Genomic DNA, 22,544 nt, shown 5'->3' with positions numbered 1-22,544 from the left:
ATATTTTTGGACAACTACCCCTCCACTAATAATACTTTATTTATTCTTACTTTTTACTTTTTCACCACTCTCAATACTAATTATAACATTTTTTCACATTTTCATCACTCTCAATACTAATTACTCCCTCCGTCCACTAATTCAATGTCTTCTTTCCTTTTTGAGACGTCCACCAACTCAAGGCCTATCCATTTTTAGTAAGTTTTTATTTATATTTAATTGGTGGGTCCCAAAACAATACACTTTTTCTCCACTCAACTAATAAACAATACATTAATTGTGGGTCTCTTTCTCCACTCAACTAATAAAAATACACTTTTTTCTTAAAACCCGTGTTTTGCTCCTTAGGTCATGAATTAATGGACGGAGGGAGTATAACATATTTTTCCTCATTATCAATACATTTTACCACTTTTTCTTAAAACTCATGCCGTCTCCAAAATAGTCCAAAATAAGTTCTTATTTTGGGGACGAAGAGAGTATTAAAAAAAAAGAAACAAAAAAATAGTAGTAGTATTTTGATCGCCACGCCCTAAATCCTAATACGGACAAAGTTAATTACGTCTCCTTCAAAATTATCTTCCATACCTTATCATATCATATTCACACATGATGTGATTCAAACCTAAAACATCAATACAAAAGTCCAATTATCATCGTCAACATTCTAGAGAGAGAAGTTTTTGTCAAATGTTATCAAACATCTCCCCAATTTTGTTACTTTGGGAAATATTTTGGAAGAAAATACAAGACCTCAATTATTTACTGCAATCGGATCGAATTCCATCGGATCAAAACACATAAATAGTAGATTTAAAATTCTACTGAAGTGAAGAAGAAAAAACGAAGTAGAATTTGGCAAAATGTTTAGTCGAGAAAACCTGTTTGGCGCCACACAGCATTGCGGACCTGCCGTAGATCTCTCCCCTTGAGCGTCCGCCCCACGCCCTCCAGCACCGAAAACGTGGTCTTCTGATTCCTCAACGACACACGCGCCACCATCTCATGCGGCGGCAGCACCTCCTCCTCCTCCTCCTCCGCCTCGTCGCCGCCGTCCACGAACGCCGCCTCCTTGTTCCTCGCCTTCCTCGGCATCATCGGAACGTTCATCGGCGCCGACTGCTGGAACCGCCGCACCGGCATCGACTGAGAGAACTTCGCCTCCGACGGGAAATGAGGCTTCGGAATCGCAGGAATATCGCGCGAAAACGACGTCGTCGGTGGGGAGCTGAGCGCGGGTTTCTGGACGACGACGTCGGTTTTCCGGCGATCCTCCGGTAGCGCGGCCAGGATCCCAAACTTCTCCGGTTGGTGGACGGAGCGGCGGAAGAGGTGTTCAGAGGTGCCAGACCGGCTGCCCCGGGAGTCGTCGGAGAAGTCGCTGGTGTAGAAGACGTCGACTTCGCTGAGCTCGTCACCGCCGGCAGAGGAGAAGGAGGAGACGTCGGCCGTGGATGCGGAAGAAGGAGGATAGAAGACGCTGATGAATCGATCCGACGACGGTGAACGGCGGTGGCGGTAACCGACGGCGAAGGTGGGATCCATTTTTCGGGAAGCAGAGAGTGTGGCGTAGTGGAGTCTAATAAAGTAGGAGTAATATCTGGAGGGCAAAAATGTAACCTGCATTTGCATCGTACGTGTTATTATTATGGAACCTGTTCTGGGACCCACTAATTTATGATGGGGCCATCGCAGCCGTTGATTTGTGGATAGATTAAGTGAGCGTGATGCAGGTGATAACCCAGGGATGTTGGGCCGACTAGATACTGGGGAAAGTGGACGCTGTCATGGAGGCTGTCTTATCTCAGCGAGTAGCACAATCCATATAAATTTATCAAATTTATAATCGAATGCAAGTGACTATAAAACTACTCCCTCCCTCCAGTAGATAGTCCTATTTCGGCAAAGAGATTAAGAGCATCAGCAATTGGGGGCTCGTTGTTGGTAGAGGTGAGCATTCGGTTATATGGTTCGGTTTTTGCTAAAACCAAATCAAATCATATTTTAATTCGGTTTTAAAAAAAAAATCGAATCGAACCGAATTAACCGAAATTTTTATAATTAAAACCGAACCGAACCGAAAAACCGAATTAATCCGAAGAAAATCGAAATTTTCGAAAAAAAATCGAAAAAACCGAAATTTTCGAAAAAAAAACCGAAAATTAAAAAAAAAACTATAAAATTTAAAAAATATTAGAAGTTAGATATTATAAAATTATAATTAAAATATTATATATATATATATATATATATTATAAATATAATTCGGTTTTTCGGTTTTGTTCGGTTTTAAAAAATCCGAACCGAAAAACCGAAATTTTATGGAAAAAAAATCGAACCGAACCGAAAAACCGAACCATATTTTAAAATTTCGGCTTGAATCGGTTTGGTTATTCGGTTTCGGATTTTTTGCTCACCCCTAGTTGTTGGGCTCGAGCCCCTTTTTCCGAGCCCCCATTGCCGAGCCAGCCCGCTCCTTCTCCGCGCTCCGGGCTCAGACGATATTTTAGATAGACGTGTGCAATGCATCACCTACCTAAAAAAAATTTCTCTATTTTTATTTATTTTTTTCCATACAAAAACCATTCAAAATTTAAAATTTTAATTTTAACTAAGTGTAGCTTCAATATTTATAGTGTACTACACATGGTGAAGACTCCTACATTTTTTAATGTGAGATTCAATACATTAAGTACCTTCACTATTTATAGAGTACTACACATGGTAGAGAATTCTACATTTTTCAATGTGGAATTCAATACTTAACTTAATGTAGCTTCACTATTTATAGTGTACCACACATTGTAGAGAATTTTATATTTTTCCATGTGGATTCAATAATCAACTTAATGTAGCTTTCCATTGTGTAGAGGGTGGGCTCTCCCATTATGGAGAGTGGGCTCTTAAATGGTGGGGACCATATTTAAGAGCTCACATTGGCTCTCCATTATGGATGCTCTAAGAAATTTATTTTTTGAGTGTAAAAGTGTATAAAAATATGTGGAATCATATTATTTATAATGTAAAATCATTACCAAAAATATAAATAATATTATTCTAGTGGAACGTCCCGAAAAAGAAAACATGACTATTAGAGCATCTCCAATGCTGGGTCGAAAGGGGGGAATGATGCGGTGGAAAAGACGCACCGCGCGTTGGAGAACCGCGACTGTGTGTCCCCGGTTTGATCTTTCACCTCGGGTCGATGGGCTGATTTTTTTGAATGCGTGCGTTTGACGCGTGCACAAAATAATTATAAAAAAATTAATGAAATTTCAGATTTTAAAAACTTTTGGAGAAGACGAAAATGGTTGGGAGAAGTTTCTCTTCTAGTTTTGGTTTGGGAGAAGACGAGTTGCTGGAGAAGACGGTGGGGTGGGGCTTGGGTTGGGGCGGGTGGGGCCATGGAGGTATTATGCTACTTTTTTATAGTAATTTATTATAGATATTTTTTTAATTTTATTTTTTTATTTGTTTTTAAAATTCTAATTTTTTATTGTAATTTTAATTTTAATTATTTTAATTTTTTTCAATTTTTTAAATTGTGTAATTTTTATTTTTAATGTAATGTTTAATTTTAATTTCAATGAAAAGTAAACATTTTAGCATAAAAGTTTTGAAATTGGAATTTTGGTGGAAATGAAGATTTTAGAACCAAGATAAGAACTATGCATTGGAGGGGACGTGCTTAAGGTGGGGACCACCATTTAAGCATCAACTTAAGCAGCTCCCATTGGAGATGCTCTTAGAGTTGGACGGAGAGAATAGTATAGAGTAATCCTTCGAAATTCGATGAATAATCGTTTATATCGTGAGTTATAGTAATATTTTTGTATTAATTTTATGATCATAATATACTCATTTCATCCCATTGATCTTGTCTTATTTTTCTTTTTGGATGATCCTATTGATCTTTTCCTATTTCTATATTTAGTAATAATTTTAAACTACAAACAATATGGTCTCACACCTTTACACAATTGTACTACACTAATTATACTCTCCTTAATAACCGTGCCCAAAAAATGTGACAAGCCTAATGGGACGGAGGAAGTACTAAATATTGTACCTTTTTTTTGTCCATACATTTAAAACAAACAAACAAACAAATAAGTTTTTATTATTATTATTTTGGGACATCCATAAAAATTAATTTCTATTTTTTATTTTAAAAACTTTCTATCACATGATAAGCTAATTTCTCCACCTCACAAAACAATTAAACTATCATTATTAACAATATTTTTAAGTGATATTCGTCTCCACTCACAATACACTAAACTATTTTTATTAAAACCAATGTCGTCTCCTTCTATGACTATTATTTATGGACATTAGGAATAGTTTTTATATAAATTATAATTAAATTAATTTAAATTGATAAAATTTTCAAGTGATATTAATTTCAATTATTTTCATTAATTAATATTTTTTTGATTTAAATAATAGAAATACTTTTTTATATAAAATTTTATTTGATGAAGTTTTATAAATTCGACGTAGGATGAGATGGAAATTGATGTGCTGCATTTGTCAATGGTTTCACTTATTAATTTCTTTATTTAATTTAATAGTTAATTAGCGTATAATAAAACTTTGTAGTTTTATAAAACCCGTGATATCACTTATTATAACTATTTTTTGTAGACGGAAGGAGTATTAAATATTGTATCGATTAGAAATTTGGGTTGTCTTTGTTAATAAAATTGATACCAATTTAATTTAAAATGTATTTAAAATTAATTTCTTATATCTTACTTTAGGGATGGCAATGGATATTGGACCAGGCTCAAATCCGTGGATCCAGATCTGTTTTACAGGGTCTAGATCTCAAAATCTTGGACCCGATGGATTTGGGTCGGATCTGGATTTCAATTTATAAAACGGATTTGGATCTGGATCTTGAATTTTTTGATCCAGATCCACCCCAAATCCAACCCGTGGACCTATTTTTTTACTAATATATATATATATATATATATATATATATTTACTTTTATATATATATTATTTTTATTTTATATTTACTTTTCTAATAATATAAATATAAAAAATTAATACACAATACTAATACTTTAAAAATCAATGCACAATATTAATACTTTACACAATATAAATATTAAATACAAATATATAAAACATAAATAAATATTAAAAATTAATACAACAGTAGACCCATGAATCTGGCGAATATGGATCTGGATCACAAATTTTCAGACTCGTTGAATTTAGAACGAATCTAAATCTATAAAGATAAAATAAATTTAAATTTGATACTTATAAAATACGGTCTAAATCCGATCCCTTGTCATCCCTAATCTTACTTGAATAAATTGATCAATTTAGATTTTGGAGAGTACTTCCTAATTTGAATGAAGGCCTTAATTAATGGGCGGGAGCGGGACCATTGTCCATAATCTTAAATGTGTGGAACCCATTAATAATTAAATACAACTATGTTGTAGCACAATTAGTTAGGGCCCTGTCTCATAGTTGAGGATAAGGATGTTTGTTTTTGATCCATTATTCTAAAAAATAATAAGTGTTGCGTGTGTTTGTGTTGACCTAATACTATAATAGTTTTTTTGGGGGGTTAGTTGCCTGCAAATTCATAATGTATACATGAAATTGGTTTTTGCATCTAATTTAAAAAATTCGCTTTTAAATACATAATCCTTTTATTTTTATCTCGAATTTGTCCAGTGACCGATTTTTTCTTACGCCGTCGCCGAAAATGACAAGGTGGCAGCCGGAAATTGACACCTAACACATTTATTACATGTGAAAAAAAACTTTAAAAAATAATTAAAAAAAATCCACCACATCATCTTCCCCAACCTTCCCAACTCCCAAACCCTACCTTCCCCTTTCCCCACCCGCCGCCGCCGCCCGCTGCCCCCTCTTCTTCCCCAATCCTCATCGGCCTTCCCCCTCCCCATCCCCAAAACTCGTCGGCCAGCCCTCTTCCTCTCCCCCCTCCCCTAATCTCGTCGACCTTCCCCCTCCCCACATCTCGAATCCAGCCTTTGAAATCAGCGATTTCATGGCGATTTGGTGAAATCGAGGGGAAGGGCTTCGAATCCTGACCTCTTGGCTTTTGGTGAAATCGAGGAGGTTCCCAGCGATTTTATGGCAATCTCTGGTGTAGGCGAAGGTGGCGGGGGGCGGCCGGCGCTGGCCTATTGGTGGTGGTGGTGATGGTGGCGCGGCAGGGGCGACGCGAATTGGTGGTGAACTAGTGCATTGGAAAGACCAGAGAGAGAGAGAGGGAGTTGATCTGAAGGGATTCAGGTGGTGGTGGTGGTGGTGGTGGTGGTGGCGGCGCCGAGTGGGGGGAGGGGGAGTTAGGGTTTGGGGTGGGGGGATAGGGAAAAGACGTTTTGGGGAGGGGAGGGGGATTTTCCTTTTTAAATTTTTTTTTTCCAATGTATTTTTTATTTTAATTTTTTTTCAGATATTTTTTCCACGAGTCACAAAAGTGCCACATGTTAATTTTCGGCTGCCACCTTGTCATTTTCGGCGTCGGCGTAAGAAAAAATCGGTCACCGGAAAAATTCAAGACAAAAACGAAAAGTTATGTATTTAAAAGCGAATTTTTCAAATTAGGTGCAAAAACCAATTCCTTGTATACATTATGGATTTTACAGGCAATTAACCCTTTTTTTTTGGGATTATGATAAAAAAAATATACAAACTTTAAAAAAAGTCGCAATTTTCACCTGAACTTTCTATTAAGTCAAAAAAATACACGAATTTATATTTTTATTGCAATTTTCACCTAAGTTTGACTTTCAACGAAATTAGAACTTAATTAACAGTCGAAAATAAGTTAAATATATTAAATTTTGCTTTATTAAACCTGCGAACTTCTTAATACTCCACATCAACAGAAGTTAGACCAACATCAAAGTTCGTGTCAATTAAGCTCTAATTTCATTGAAAATCAAACTTAGGTGAAAATTGCAACAAATTATAAATTCATATATTTTTAGACTTAATTGAAAGTTCAGGTGAAAATTGTAACTTTTTTCAAAGTTTGTGTATTTTTTGACTATAACCCTTTTTTTTTAACCAATACTATAGTAGTTAATGTTTAAGACTAAAGGTGCGTTCTCTTTGATTGTAAATTTATCATGGAAAAAAATGATATACTAAATTTTAGCCTTTAAATTCTTTCTTTTTATCATCAATTAATTCCCCATTTCCTATAAAATAGAATTTAACTCTTACTCATTCCTCATTTTTACTATAAAAGAGTGATAATATTATTCCTTCATTTTTGGTGTGATAATATTATATATTCCTCCTTTGTAGTGAAAAATGAGGAATGAGTAAGGCTAAAATTCTAGTAATACTTTGTAGGAAATGGGGGAAAAGAAATGAAAGATTTAACGAGTGAAATTTTATTTATCCCTCACTTTTCAATGATAAATTTACAACAAAAAAACGCACCTAAAGGTTTTAGATTGAGTCCATCGTAATATGTATTTAAAATGTGTTTAACTGAGAATTATGTTGTTAATTGTAAGATCTCAGCTCCCAAGATACACAAGAACAAAACCACACAATCGAAGAATATCATAAGAACAATTACAAACTCAAGCAATCTAAAATACCAAAAAATCGAAAGTAAAACCATCAAACGAGACACCAAAAATTACGTCGAAGCAGAAAGTAGAAGCAATCCCAGCTCTAACTCAAACACCTCTTCAATTCTTATCTCTCTCTCTCTCTCGTGCTATCTTGCTTTTACAATGAGAAAACATCACCCTAAACTAAACTTCAATACCCAGTAAATATACCGGAGAAAGAAACCAGATCATAGTAAATATGCTCCATACGCAGATGAACAGTGAATAACATTTTTAGAGTAATCCGTTACTTTTGCAAATAAGCCCCTCACTGAAATTGCTAATGAGTCCTTTAGCTTTATAGTTCTTCTCAGTCACACCCTCACATTAATAATAATTATAATATCTTTTTACAAAACAAAAATATATAATCACAACAAACTTAACTTAATATACTTGGGCAACTTGTAATCGCTATTATATATTGTACAGATATAGATGATTTTTATATATTTTTGTAATGGCTGTTATTTTATTATTTCAGTCAAGATTACTATATGTAACCACTTGATAACATAAATGAAATTATTTATAAAAATATTAATTTGACCTCAAAAACTGAACTAAAAATCAATTTAATTGATTTTGCGATTTGGACTCTTTTTTTATACACCCCCTCCTTCCCATTTCAAATGTCTTGTCATATAATTTTGATATATTTGAAATGGAAGGGATGGAGTATAAAATAGGCGACGGTTTCTTTTAAATTTATAAAATAAATTGTCACAAAATAATAAATATTGAAATTTAAAATTTGGAGAATTGAAGAGAGCCAGGTAGGAAGGGAAGGTAGGAGAGAGCTGTGAAGGGTCAGTTAAAGATTCCTCGAAAATTCTGTGAGTGTCTCCACTGCTTCCAGACAAATTCATCGCAACACCAAACCCGCCCATCCCCTATCCTCGCCGGCCTCTCTCTCTAAGAATTTGGATGATTTGCTAAAAGCAACATGGCTTCTTTCTATCTCTACACGCCCCTGCCATCGTCGCCCCACGCTTCCAAACTTAATTTTTCCGGCAAGCCGATCTTCCCCGGAAGCAGCGCCTGCCCAAAACACCTCTTCTTCTTTAGGAACTCAAGAACCAAGCTCATTGCAGCTTCGTCTTCACCGAGCGATGCCTCCGCTAATTCCGGCGGTCCTGGAGAGAGCGGCGCAAGGTTGATTCTACAAAGACTCCTTCATTTTTCTTCTTCTTTTTAATTTCGTAACTGTGTTTTCTGGATTTCCAGTCAGTTGTAATTACTACTTTGTTTTGCTCGTGTCTTTGTGGGTTCTCCCTTTGAAGAATTCATAATTGAAATTTGCAGATGCTGAAAGGATGATTTTAATTTTTTTATTTTGATTTCCTTGCAACCATTTAATTTGGGAGCATCATAATTCAGAACTGAGTTTTTGGCAATTTCATGTGAAACAATTTTGATTTTGATTTTTTTTTTGGCTGGTACAATGTTCAGAATTGAATCTTCGCTTCTGCTGAATTTCATTTTATCATGAACCTTAACCGGTTACTCTGGAATGCTTTGATGATATGAATACTTGTTGCATTAGTAAATAATTCATGTCAAAATCCTCTCAGTAATTGTTTTTTTTTTTTTTCCTATTAAAAATGTCATATTTAAGGCCTCACTCGGATTATGAGATCATCATGATAATATTATATGCTTGCATCCATAATTTATTTGATGATAACATCTATCTTGAGATTGGGTTCTGTCGTATAATTAACATTAAAATTATTAATTCTGCAGCAATTTCTGCATTATAGAAGGGCCTGAGACTGTTCAGGATTTTGTTCAGATGCAGCTGCAGGAAATCCAAGACAACATTAAAAGCAGACGCAATAAAATTTTTCTTCTTATGGAAGAAGTGAGTAGTTCCCTAATCTATTTTCTTGCTGCTTTTATCCGCTTTTTAATAGTGTACAAGAGGATTTAGGTCGACACGATATAATATTTATTTGTTTCCTTCACCGAAGTTGAGGAGGTTGAGAGTGCAACAACGCATTAAAAGCATGAAATACGAGCCTGATGATGAAAATGAGATGCCGGATATACCGTCATCAATTCCCTTTCTTCCTGCTGTGGTAACTCTCCTGTATAATCTTGCACATGATAGTATTATTGTTGCAGTTCGGCTAATCTCCATTCTTCAATTTACTTGTTCATTGTGGGATATCCTTTTGCGGCTTAAAGACAGCATACTCATATTTTCTCATAATCTTTTCCATGATGTTATCATCTTTTCTAAATATCTTATACAGACCCCAAGGACACTGAAGCAGCTGTATTTGACAAGCTTTTCATTCGTATCTGGAATTATAGTATTTGGGGGTCTCATTGCACCAACTGTAAGCTCCTATCTTGAGAAGTTGCAGCAGTCCATAAATGTTTCTGCCTGCTTTGTTTCTTATAATTGAGGCAAGATGTTATGGGCATTCCTATGTATTGTTCAAAAGGATGAACTCAAAATGTCAAATCTTTTTGCATTGCAGCTTGAGCTAAAATTGGGTATAGGAGGAACTTCATATGAAGACTTCATAAGCAAAATGCATTTGCCTATGCAATTAAGGTGTGTGAATGCTTAAATTTTAGGCCAAAACTGTTGCGCTTACCATAAAATGGTTGCTCTTGAGCTAAATCTGATTATGCATGGAATTAAGGAACACTTGCTCTTATTTGTTACAGTCAGGTAGATCCTATCGTAGCCTCGTTCTCAGGTGGTGCAGTGGGGGTTATTTCAGCATTGATGCTGCTGGAGATTAACAATGTCGAGCAGCAAGAGAAAAAAAGATGCAAATATTGTCATGGCACTGGTATTTATTTACAAAAAAAAAAATCAACATCATTTCGAAAACTAGAACTGCTTTAAATAACGGCTTCATTGTTGATGTGATACTTACTGCTACATAGACAAAATCAAGATTTTCAAGTCTTGCTATCATAAAACTCTATAAGAAAGCATAGTTCCTCAAAGTTTGTCAAACACAGCTGCGACAAGTGTTAGCTTTCTCGGCTAAACCTTGAATAATATTTAATGCAAGCCCTGCTTGTGAAGCTGCTATATGTAGTTTTTCCTTTGATCTTTTTTCCCTCTGGTTGGCCCAATTCGAAGATAACTGATTATATTAAATGTTTCAACTTAGAGAAATCTATAGCCTTCACCATCTTTTGCATACTTGAAGGTTTTCTGGAGTGATTTCATATGTAACGTTTCATCTCTTGTTATATTTTTATATAGGGTACTTGTCATGTGCCCGTTGTTCAGCAAGCGGTTTGTGTGTGTCCATCGAACCCATCGTAACAAACGCTACCGATCGGCCGTTGAATGCACCAACTACTAGAAGGTGTCAAAATTGCTCTGGGTCTGGAAAGGTAATTTCTGATATATGACCTATACAGTATAAAATAATAAGTTGGAAAAGATTTAGTACTACATATTTTCCTTGTCCTAGCACATTTCCTGTGTGTTTGATTTTGATTTGATTATAGGTAATGTGCCCTACCTGCCTTTGCACCGGGATGATAATGGCAAGTGAGCATGACCCTCGTATCGAACCATTCGACTAGAGAGTAAGGCCAGTTTGGCCTACTCTCAGATACCCACCATTCATATTCAACTATGTGATGTTGTATCATCCAACGCTCTATGTTTTAGTAGGTGTGGGCATCCCACCTCTTGATTTTATTCCAAATTAGTTTTTACTAGGTGTGGATCGATAACTTATACCAAAAATGTCATACCTTATACGTTACATTTATCTTCGGTATACCTTAATTCTGATATGAAGGATATACAATACTTTATTTCGGTATATAGTAATTTCATGGTATATGAAATTATCGATTTTATACTAGAATTACAATATACCGAATATGTCAATTAAAAAATTCGGTGAAGTACATCTATAACTTATTTTAAATTTGTTTATTTAACGAGCAACATCTAACAATTATAATAACGTTATAGTAATTAAATTCCACTACATGTTCACAAGAAAATATACATTATTCACATCTCATGTAATTCATTATACTCCCTATTCATTTACTTGAGAAAATTGATTTATTTTTTATCTTATTGTGAATTGTTGTATATATAACTTAGATGTAACTTAGTATGTTATAATCATAATCATACTTATAAATATATTTAACCTTTTCTGTTATATTAATAATATAAATACAGACTATATATCATTCTATTATACTCCCTTCGTCCCATTACAAATGCTCATTCCTTTCTTGGCAATATATTCTCTCTCTATACTTAATATTTAAAAGTTCATCTTTAAATAGCTCAAAACTAAATAAAAATTAGCGAAAATACGAATAATGTAAAAATAAAAATATAACCACAAATATGTTTATACAAATAAATATATAATTGGTACACATACTTAAATAAATATATATAATATTATATTCTAATCTTAAGATACATAACTAATTTTTCATTTAAAAATTCATATTAAAATTAATACAAAATTCATATTCCTTAATAGTATTAAAAACTACTACTACAATTTTAAAACACTCAAATTTAAAGTAATTATAATTAAACAATCATGTAAACTTTTTTAAAAGAAAAAAGACGACATTTATTTATTTTTTCACTAACGAATGAAAAAATAGTGATGTTCAACATTATAGATTAATGAGAGAAAACAAAAAATACTTTTGACATTTTAAACGATCATAATTTATTCATTTCAAATTCATTTTTTATAATTTTTACGTTGAATTAAAGATCTTTTCGTAATCTTTAATTTAACATACATATTGAATATTTTTTTACTAATTTGAAGTTAACAATTTTTTTGAATTAATTAAAATAGAAAAAAAGAATAGAGAAAATTTAGTGAGAAAATTGAAAGGATAGAGAAAATTTAGAGGTGAAAAAGCTCTTCTTTTATATTATAAATAGATTATTTATTTTTGAGAAGTATTGTATATAGATTATTAAGTATTAAAAGATCTTTTTATATATATAAAAAAAATTGATTCTAGAGTATCACCAATCACCATGACCTTTAAAATAAACTTATCATGCTCTCTCCTACCATCGACCTCATCTCCTCCCGCTTCTCTTCTTCTAGTCTGTACAAGACACTTTGCCTAAGATCGCCATTTTTATGAATCTGTCCCCTTCAAGCACGCCCGACGACCTATTATTTATTAGTTTGTGTGTTTATAGAGAAACTTTGTTAACAATTTTAATTAAAATCTTCTTTCGTGACTATTAAAAACTAGATTGAAAAATGTGTGGAATTAAACAAAAACATTCTTGCAATATTTTATAAAAATAATCATATGATTGGTTATTAGTATTTACAATTTCAAGTCTTTTCAATTTTCTCTCTAACTCACAATTTTTTCTCTAACTTATAAATTTATTATATGAATACTTTAATATTATAAGCTCTTCAAATATTAGAACTTAATAAATTTTAACAATTTATAAGCTCTCTAAAATAAGCTTAGCATTCGCGTAAGAGTTAACGAGTCACTGCCTAGTCGTCTGGATTCCTGGAGTCTTTGCATCAATCCCAAGAGTTAACAACACTTGGTGTTATAAATAATAAAATCGACTATATTGCATAATTCAATAATTTTGATAATAAGGACAGTTTGGCCGAGTGGTCTAAGGCGCCAGATTTAGGCTCTGGTCCGAAAGGGCGTGGGTTCAAATCCCACAGCTGTCATTTTAAAATTATTTTTATCTATTTATTAGCTATATCATTTTTGTTAACTTTTTTCCTATCTATTTATTATCATTTTTGTTTTTTTGTTTATTTCTAAGCCATAAAACATTCATTTACGTTTTTTTTTATTCTGATTAGTCGTGTTAGCATTTATTTATTTTCAATTTGCTTACATTGCTTCGATTTCAATGTTGCATTTATTTGAAAACATGTCTTGTTTTTTAGTTTAATCTAGATTTATGAGTGCTGCTTGATTTAGTGGTACCCGAATTTTTGAAATAAATGTTTACGTGAGATAAAACAGTACGTGGATTTTCATGAACACTCACGTTGCACGCCTTCCATATTGGACCAAAATGCATCCGTTGTTGTAATCGTTGTTAACTTAGTCAGTAGTTTTGAAGATTATCTTTTAGTACCAAATAAAGGCTTTCGAAAATTTCCATGTACACAGCTCTGCTTCTATTACATACACAGGTTTCCTGCAGTCATGTGTACTTAATCTTTGATTTGAATTCTTGTAGTCGAAGAGAAAGACCAGAAAGCCAAAGGAAGAGATCATGTCAGTCTTGGACCTGCCACTAGAGATGCAGAGCTTGTTTTTGGTGTGGCCCACATCTTTGCCTCTTTCAATGATACTTTCATTGTGAGTGCAAAAAGTGAGTTTTATAATATATATGTTCAATTGGTTGAAGGATACCAGCAACTACTTTCATGATTTTTAGTTTTATGATGTCTTATTTGCAGCATGTGACTGATTTATCTGGGAGAGAAACCATGGTTGTATCGTATATATTTGTGCTTACCAAAATCTGGGTAGGTGTAGCTCTCTTAAGTTTCTGTTAGCTTATGAGTACTCTAATTTTTACTGGAGTTAATGCTTTGTCAAAAACCGAAGTTTAATCGGTTTTGTCATTGACAATTGCTGAAACATGCTTCTAGATAATGTCATGATTTTGCCAAAATTGAAGCCTGTAGTATTGAGTTCCCTTTCTTTGGTTGGTCTTCACAATATTGTTGTATATTTGTTAGATTTTCTGGTATTATTCACATATATATATGTAATTCCTTGGCTGAGCTATTTGTTGTAGTATGTACTTTTGATTGGGAACTTTCTTCTTCAATGGGTACTTTTGATTCTGATTTTCTATTCCCCTGGTTTTTTAATAGACAATAGTTTTTTGTGTATTGTCTATTAGCAAAATTCTTGTAGTGAACCTTAACTCTATTGTTCCGACAACATACGAGAAATCATGGAGGCTGCGCGCTCATGTTTATTACTTGGAGTCTTTCATATATATGTTTAGAGATGCTAATAAAGTTGCACCTAGATTGCCTCAATATGCTCGCAACCACATTTGTGGAAGAAGCCTTCTTGTAATTAAGATATTGTTACTGATGACGATTCATAGTTAATACAATATCTTTCTGTTTTCATAAAAAACTCTTAAGACCTAGTTTTGCATTTGCATTGAATCTTAGTATTCTCAAGGAATATCTTGCTTTTTCTTTTTAATTTACACTTTTAATTACTTTCGAACTAATAAAATTCATTAAGTCATCAACATGGCCGCATTCCACTTTTGTATGTTTCTCTCATATACTAACACTTACATTGTGTGGCTGTGTAGTATGTCATGATAAAATCAAGTTTCAGTCGTGAAAAATACCCATTTTACTTAATTTTATATATAAACGAATAAGAATTTTATTTCGTATTACTTATGAATAACAAATATAGAAATGCAACCAAAATTTGTTATTTCATTCCTACTTTTATTACATTCCCGGCCCACCATCATACCAAGCATAACCTTAATTAATGTATCTACGTCAAATGTCGAGCATATATGGATCCACTTTGAACATAAATCTGTATTGATTGGGAATGAAAATCAACCCACGAGCTATACGTTGTGAATCCCTATGGCCTATGGGTTTAGTTTCATAGCTATATATTTTACGCGCATGCATGTATAATTAATATATATTTTTGTGTTTGAAAAGATATTTTTGGCGCTTTTGTTTTTGCCCGAAAATTGGAATCCTTGAGATTGAGAAGCATGAAGTGTACGTAACTAGATAATGATATGTAATGTAAGTCCATTAATTAATAATAGAATAAGACTTGATGAATGGGGTTTACACAATATATCACATAAAAATCTGGAAAAAACAAAAAAAAAAAATTAATGTATATGGATTTTGAGTAGATGGAGTGCATTAAGTGGGCGAAGGAAGAGGCAAGGGTGGTTGAGAGCTGACATCCTCTTCTTCAGCAGAAGCAAGGGGCTGATGAGTCGTCGGAGTCGGATGGCCACCGTCTTCTGGGCTTTGTTGTAAGCTACGCAACCGCTCCAACTCTTCTTCTATTCTCGCGTATTCGTCTTTGTGGTACAAGAACGGGTTCAAATCGTAACTAAACTCCGCCATCTCTCTCCCACACAAAGGATCAACCTAATTTACTTATTACTTCAATCACCAATGTTGTGCTTAATTTATACATATTGTATTCATCATCCCACTCCTACTAGGACTACTACTTGTATCTTCAATTCAATCTTTACCATCATCACATTAATTATGTTGTTTTCCTCGATTATACTTATAATTGTACACGCTTTCTACTTCTTTAATTTGTCTCCTTCGGATATACTTATACAATATCTAAGATTTTTACTTTTTTTATTTCACGATTTGATTTTTTCTATTCGAATACCAATAGGTTTAGAATGTGTAATGCTCTCAATAATTAATTGAACGTTGAATTAAAATATATAGTAGATGATAACAAGACAATATATATCCTGTGCTCGGCAGGGCAGAGGCGCACACACTGCGTAGTTTTTGAAGTAAAACTATGTCGTTTTGACACCAATGTTTCCTTTTTTGTTTTTCTTGCATTACTCGGTTTATAGCATTGATATTTTTATTAGTGTTAGTATCTTTTATTTTTTGAGTTGATCACATTTAACATGATTTTTTTATCATATATAATTTGGACAGCTATTACATTTCGTTTTTCTAATTCTTTTACTTTTTTGAAGGTTCTTTTATACGTAATGATCCATGGCAATTAGCTTGATGCAAATGCCCCCAAACTTCTCTGAGATTTTTACTAATAATCTGCTGCAACCATTGCAGTATTTCCAACTAAAACTGTTCAATAAGAGTGTGTCTGTCAGAAGGATTTAGTTTACAAAACAGATCAAATATTTTTTTTTATCCTTAAGTTTTTTTACTGTGTAGATTTGTTGCCTTTTGATTTTCTTAGTTCTACTTTAGCTAATACGATTAAATACAAAATTAGCTCAATATATAGAAATTATATTATCACAAGATGTGGGATATCGTAGAATTCTAATTCATCTTAAATTATTGTTGGTGCATTTTTATGAGGTTTGTTTTTCCTACTTAGTGTTTGAAAAAATTGTAGTTCAACCAAAACTTGTTGATGTTTTACTCCGGGCATCGACCAATTATGAGAGATAGAAGTCTTTCTGGTGGATCTAGTTTAACGTTGTTTTTTCTTGGGGCATTGGCTTGTAAATACTCGAACTTTTTTCATTTTCTAGTTTTGAATTCCAACTTTAAAATATGCCTATAAATACCTAAACTTTAAATTCTTCCTAATTTTGCACCAGACAAATTTTTACCCTCAAATCGTTGTTGATATGACAGTCAGATTGACATCTCAAACCCTACAATTACATGTTCTAGATCTCACATTGACAACAAACTTATCTGCTTCATTATGCACTTCAAACTTCGATTAATTTAATTGCCATGTCAGCAACGATTTGGGATAGAAATTTACCTGATGCAAAATCAGAAAGAATTTAAAGTTCAGATATATATGGGCAGATTTTTAAAGTAAGGGTGCAAAATCAAAAAATGAGAAAAGTTCGAGTATATATTGTAATACCCGGGCTTTTGATGACGTGTTTAATTGATTGAGTTTGAGTAATTAGGGTTTAGATCCCTTGTTTGATTTACTTTGTAAAGAGATGAAGAGTTATATGAAGTTTTGTTGTTATATTTTAAAGATGTTGAGATGTTCTTTTGATGATGTGAGAATGATGTGGGATTTTATATCCGTATTTGAGTTTGAGTATTCAAATAATTCTAGATAATTATTTGAATGAGAACGGTGAACTCGGAAGTGAAATCTGAGTCCGTTAAGACGTTTTTGAAATTTTTGACTTTTTGACGATGAATAGTAAAATACGGCTATTTCGTCTTTTTGTCGACTTTCAAAATCTTACGTGCACGTCGTCGAGAAATATTCTTAGTTTTTCGATACGAGTCCAATAATGAAAGTTTTTATTTTTGGACGACGGATGAATAGTAAACCGGGATTTCTCGATAAACGAACCGAGCTCGTTTATCAGAATTTCGAGAAAGAGCTTGCGTTTTCTATATTTATATAGAATTACGAGTGTAATGAAATTGAGTAGAGGTTGAGAGGGCGAGTAACGAAGAATGTGGGTAATTAGTCGTTAAAACGAGACGAAACGGGATATTTAACGACTAAGTGGGATAATATCTTAAAAGATCTAACCCTACCCCACCAAAACCACCCCCCCAACCGCCCAACTCCCACTCCCTATAAAACTCACGGCTGTGGCAGCCAACACAACCCACTCACCACCTTTTCTCTCTCACACACAAACACCAAGAACACATACTCCCCCCATTAAAGCTTCTTCAAGCTTTTGAGCTCCGATTTGAGCACCGAGACGAGCGCCGATCATCTTTTTGATCACGTTTTTACGTAGGTAACATCTCTACCTACGTTTTGATGGTTTTCTTTTCGATTTTCGTCGGCGTCGAAAAACGTCGATTCTCGACTTTATTTTGAAACGACGTCGGATCGTCGTGAAATTTTAGTATGTTGTTCTTGGGTAGATGTTGAGCATGTTTAATGAAGGGAGTAAGAACGGAACGAACCGTAGCTATGAAACCCATGAGGGCAGCCCGTTTTTCACATATTAGCTCGTCTTTCGATTTTTTGTTTGATCGTTTTGACTTGATATTTGTGCTTAGGGGTATGCTAGGATCGATATATATTAAATTCGTATTTTTCCAAGCTCGAAAATTGTATAAGTTTTTAGAATATGATTATTTAAATTCGTGAAGTTTGGGACGTTGCATGATGAATATTATTGCATATATGTGTTCTACGATATCACATGAGCATGCTAGATTAATTTGGGAATTTTCGAGGAATGTTAGAAACAAGAAGCATGAGGACCGAATGGTTTGATGCCCGGATGTGAATATTTGATTTTTATTTGAATGATTTGAGTTTATATGTGTTTATATTTATTAAATATTGCACGTATAATTTACTTAGATTTATTTGAACACCGAGGTTCAAATTTGATGAAGGCCGCGAGTCATAAGGCCAGAGACGAGCGATGCTCGATTTTAATTGAGTTAATTTGAGCATGCCAATGTGTTTAGGATAATTAAAGATATTTGTATTTAAATTTTGGGAATTTATTTCCATTAAATACAAATTTTCTAATTATTCGATGATTTATTGAGTTGAAATATGTAGAGTATGTGAAGTCATGTAAGTGAACTAGCACTGCATATGAGTTAATGTTATGTTAGTAAGACTATATGAATTATTTGAGTATTTATGAGATGATGATTAGTAAGTTATTGAGCTTTTTGAGTTGCATGAGAAATGCATATAAAATGACCAAGTATGAGAAGATAGCATGAATTAGATATATTGTGTTTCAATGAGATAAATAAATTAGAGAAGCATGTTAATTAATTAAAGTTGGAATTTAGTATTTTATTACTATGTTGAAGATTTAATTGAGAATTATGAGCATGTTAAATTGTTAAGATATGATTTATTATTTGAGTTTGTTGTCGATTATATGTCTAAATGGAGTGAGTGTGAGAGTTATGTTTAACGCACATAAATGTTGGTATCTGACACTCGAACAATTGGTTTCGAGTATAAATGATAGTTGACTGATAAAGAGTCTTTGTTGATTTTTGAATTGTTGGTTTGCCTTGAAGAGATGTCAAGATGTTAAGTTTTGAGTCGAGAGACGAGTTCACGTAGCGAGATTCACGCGTTGAAATCTCGTGGCTGACGTTATGTATGAATAGGTCATGCCGAAATTTTTAGTGAAAACTTTGATATATCATCAAATAATCATTATAATTTCTTAGTGAAATTAGGATTTGAGCATAGTCAATTCTTGTTGACCCGTGACTCAAATACATGCCTAATGGAAAGTTTAACTTTCTAATTGGTTTATTAGATGAGATGTGAGCGAATTGATCTGCTAAGAAAGTGGACTTTTCGATGAGTTAGCTATTTCTTTTAATTGAAGCGTTGCTAATTATAACATAAGGATGTTATAATTAATGAGTAATGACAAGAGAGAATAATGGTTATATTGATTAACAACCTAGAGAGATGAACATTAGAGATACTAATGTTTAATAAAAGAGATTAGATTATTAATCGAGTTTTCTTTTATAACTTCTCACTGATTCTTCATAACGATGAAGGTCCTTTTGGGAAGTAACGACTTGAGGGAGAGAGTGACGTTACTCATTGATACAGAGACACAACGAGGTGGGCTTTCTTAAACACGTATATAGAGATCCCCTGCACGCAGGCCTCTTATACGAAATGAAATGAATGACATGATATAATTGTTAAGTTTCGATTTTATGAAAATGATTAAATGATGAATGGTTCTTAATGAAATGAAATGATGGAAATTATTATATAAAGGATGTTATATTGAAGTTATTGCATTGCCAAAATTTTGATGTTTTGGTATGTTATCTATCTGGTTGAGATGAAGAATTCGGTCCTATGCTAGTGTAGATACTAGTAAGGATTTGTGTACACTGAGGTGGTCGTGAGTCATCGAGCGGGTTGGCCGATCACAGTGCTGCAGAGGGAGGCCTCCCTCTCAGTACTTGATGTTATAACAGATATGATACATACTTGATGAGAAAAGTCTGCGCAGACAACTTTGAGGAAATGAAAATGAGTTTAGCTAATACAAGACCTTTCTACAAATTCCTTGTATTATGCATATGGCAATGACAATATTTACAGCTTTATAAGCATGAGATGAGATGAGATGTTTGGCATGTGTTCACTGAGTGCTTTTGTACTCAGCCCTGCATATGTTTTTTCAAAAATGTGCAGATTGAGCTGATGTGATGATGGTGCTGCAATGAGCGGAGTCTCCAAGGTTGTTAATAAATAGTTAACCTGTCTAGAATATGTCTTCATACATATGTCTAGCTACTTTCCGCTGCAAAATGTTTTGATGTTATAGTACTTTATGTCATACTATGAGTCTTAAGAGAATGGTTTCATATGATGTACAACTTGATTAATGATATTTATTAAGTTTTTATGTTGTCTTTCATAGACTGTTTTCAATGGAGTATTAATGAGTAAAAATGACGAGTTTTATCAAGGTGAGTAAGTTTTACGGTTCCAAATGACGCCCCTTTCTTCCCCTTATTCTTTAATCCCATCCCTAGTCGTAGATCACTCGGCTTAACTATCCTTAGTTAGGGCGGGCTGCGACAGAGTGGTATCAGAGCGAAGGAAAGCTCTGAATTTGAAGTCTTGAGTTTAGTCTAGAATGAGTCACTAGGCTAATAGTTATTAACAACCGTGAGCTCAACGCACCATCACACCAGGCTCAACGAGGTATGTAAAATTTCAAAGTTTATTTGACGTTAAATTTTGAAGAGCATGATGTTGAGGTTATATGATGAGCTATGATGTTACACTTTGAAGGTGCATAGTTTGAGTTTGAGGATGACAACATGATTAATAATGAGTTATTATGTTGTAAGAGTATGATGTTGATGTTACATGATGAATCATGAGAGAGTTTATATCATATGATGTTATATGATTGAGGATGCATAATTATGAGTTATGATGTGATGTATTTGAGATGTTTTGTGATGAGAATTGTTTGAGCAGTTGTGATAAGTCACGATGATTTAGATGAAGGAATCTAATGCCATTGTTAAGAGAGATTTTCTACTAAGTAGAAGGATGAAATGAGAACTTAGAGCTAAAACTTGAGAGAATTAGCAATTGCTTTAAGTACTTGTTGGTTTGAGTTATGAGTTTGAGTTATGAGCTTGAGTATAATAGCATGATTAATGATGAGTTATTAGCATACTGCAATGAGATATTGTACTATATGTTTGAGATGTTTTGTGACGCTAGTTTTGATCACGCAACCTGAATGGTACTTGAGAAGGTATCATGAGCCATAGTCTTTGGAGATGGCTTTGAGAGAGAATTGTTTGAGTTATCTTACTGAGTCGTGATGATTTAGATTAAGGGATCTAATATCATTGTTTAGAGAGGTTACCTACTATGTAAAGATGGGACGAGATGAGAATTTAGATGTTTTGAGCTTGAGTTTTAAGATAACAGTACTACTTAGTACGAGTTTTGCTAAGTTATGTTTTGTTTATTTCTGTTGCTGGAGCCAAGTAGAGTTAGTCCCTAGAGTCACCTTTAAGTTCTCCTTATAGGTTGACCAGGACTGTTGGCACTGCACGAAAGTGCACTGCTGTGAGAACGAACTCAGAGAAGATCGGATACGAGGATGAGGCGTACAGTATGTGGTATAAAGATACCCTAGCAGATTTTCTAACACATGTTCAAAGACTATGAAAGGATGAAAGCCTTATGGTTGTTACTAGATTGGATGGCATCGTGCACCTTATCCCCGTGCTACCAATCGAGTGGTAGGATTGAGCAAGGAAGAAATCCTCTCAATATGATGGGACGTGTCGTTTTGAGCGCTGGACCCACAAGAGATGGGTTTTGTTACAGATACCCAGATTTTCTATGCGATTATATTGACCGGATGCCTGTTTTCTACCAGGGACTCCAGAAGAGTGTAGTAGATATCGAGTCGATTCTTGAGTATCAGTTACCAAAGATGATAAAATGATAAACGATAATGAGGATGAGAAGTAGCCGAGAAGGGCTAGAGTTGATGAGGATGAGAAGAGAAGCCGATGTAGGCTGGAGCTAAGGATGATCTTGAGAGTATGAGTGGTACACCCTCGTTTTTGATTAGTTTCAATTACATTGCGATGTATATAACTTACTTAGGAGATACTGATACTTGAGCTTTTGATATGATGATAGATGAGCATGCGAATATAGTACCCTACT

At 33.9% G+C, this 22,544-nt stretch overlaps 2 protein-coding genes and 1 non-coding gene across 3 annotated transcripts; 2 read left to right on the top strand and 1 right to left on the bottom strand.

Annotated features, from left to right (window-relative positions):
- Positions 1 to 680: 680 nt before the first annotated feature.
- Positions 681 to 1,887, bottom strand: LOC131002273 (protein S40-7-like). Its single transcript, XM_057928755.1, has one exon. It carries the CDS (start codon positions 1,630 to 1,632, stop codon positions 868 to 870), a length of 765 nt encoding a protein of 254 aa, XP_057784738.1. The 5' UTR covers positions 1,633 to 1,887; the 3' UTR covers positions 681 to 867.
- Positions 1,888 to 8,346: 6,459 nt separating this feature from the next.
- On the top strand, positions 8,347 to 11,440 carry LOC131002288 (protein ORANGE-LIKE, chloroplastic-like). Its single transcript, XM_057928786.1, has 8 exons — positions 8,347 to 8,786; positions 9,378 to 9,495; positions 9,605 to 9,712; positions 9,890 to 9,976; positions 10,121 to 10,197; positions 10,314 to 10,441; positions 10,867 to 11,000; positions 11,118 to 11,440. Exons 1-8 carry the CDS (start codon positions 8,578 to 8,580, stop codon positions 11,193 to 11,195), a joined length of 939 nt encoding a protein of 312 aa, XP_057784769.1. The 5' UTR covers positions 8,347 to 8,577; the 3' UTR covers positions 11,196 to 11,440.
- Positions 11,441 to 13,250: 1,810 nt separating this feature from the next.
- On the top strand, positions 13,251 to 13,330 carry TRNAL-UAG (transfer RNA leucine (anticodon UAG)). Its single transcript has one exon. It is a non-coding gene; the product is annotated as a tRNA-Leu (tRNA).
- Positions 13,331 to 22,544: the final 9,214 nt, after the last annotated feature.

This window comes from Salvia miltiorrhiza, unplaced genomic scaffold (assembly GCF_028751815.1).
Source record: "Salvia miltiorrhiza cultivar Shanhuang (shh) unplaced genomic scaffold, IMPLAD_Smil_shh fragScaff_scaffold_101, whole genome shotgun sequence".
Taxonomy (NCBI): domain Eukaryota; kingdom Viridiplantae; phylum Streptophyta; class Magnoliopsida; order Lamiales; family Lamiaceae; genus Salvia; species Salvia miltiorrhiza.
Note: the sequence above shows the minus strand (reverse complement) of the source record. Positions and strands in the feature narration are given on the sequence as shown.

Coding starts and splice junctions, on each gene's coding strand:
- LOC131002288 (XM_057928786.1), top strand. CDS start 8,578: ATGGCTTCTTTCTATCTCTACACGCCCCTGCCATCGTCGCCCCACGCT. Junction 8,787..9,377: donor CCTGGAGAGAGCGGCGCAAG/GTTGATTCTACA, acceptor TTAATTCTGCAG/CAATTTCTGCATTATAGAAG. Junction 10,442..10,866: donor CAAATATTGTCATGGCACTG/GTATTTATTTAC, acceptor ATTTTTATATAG/GGTACTTGTCATGTGCCCGT.
- LOC131002273 (XM_057928755.1), bottom strand. CDS start 1,632: ATGCAAATGCAGGTTACATTTTTGCCCTCCAGATATTACTCCTACTTT.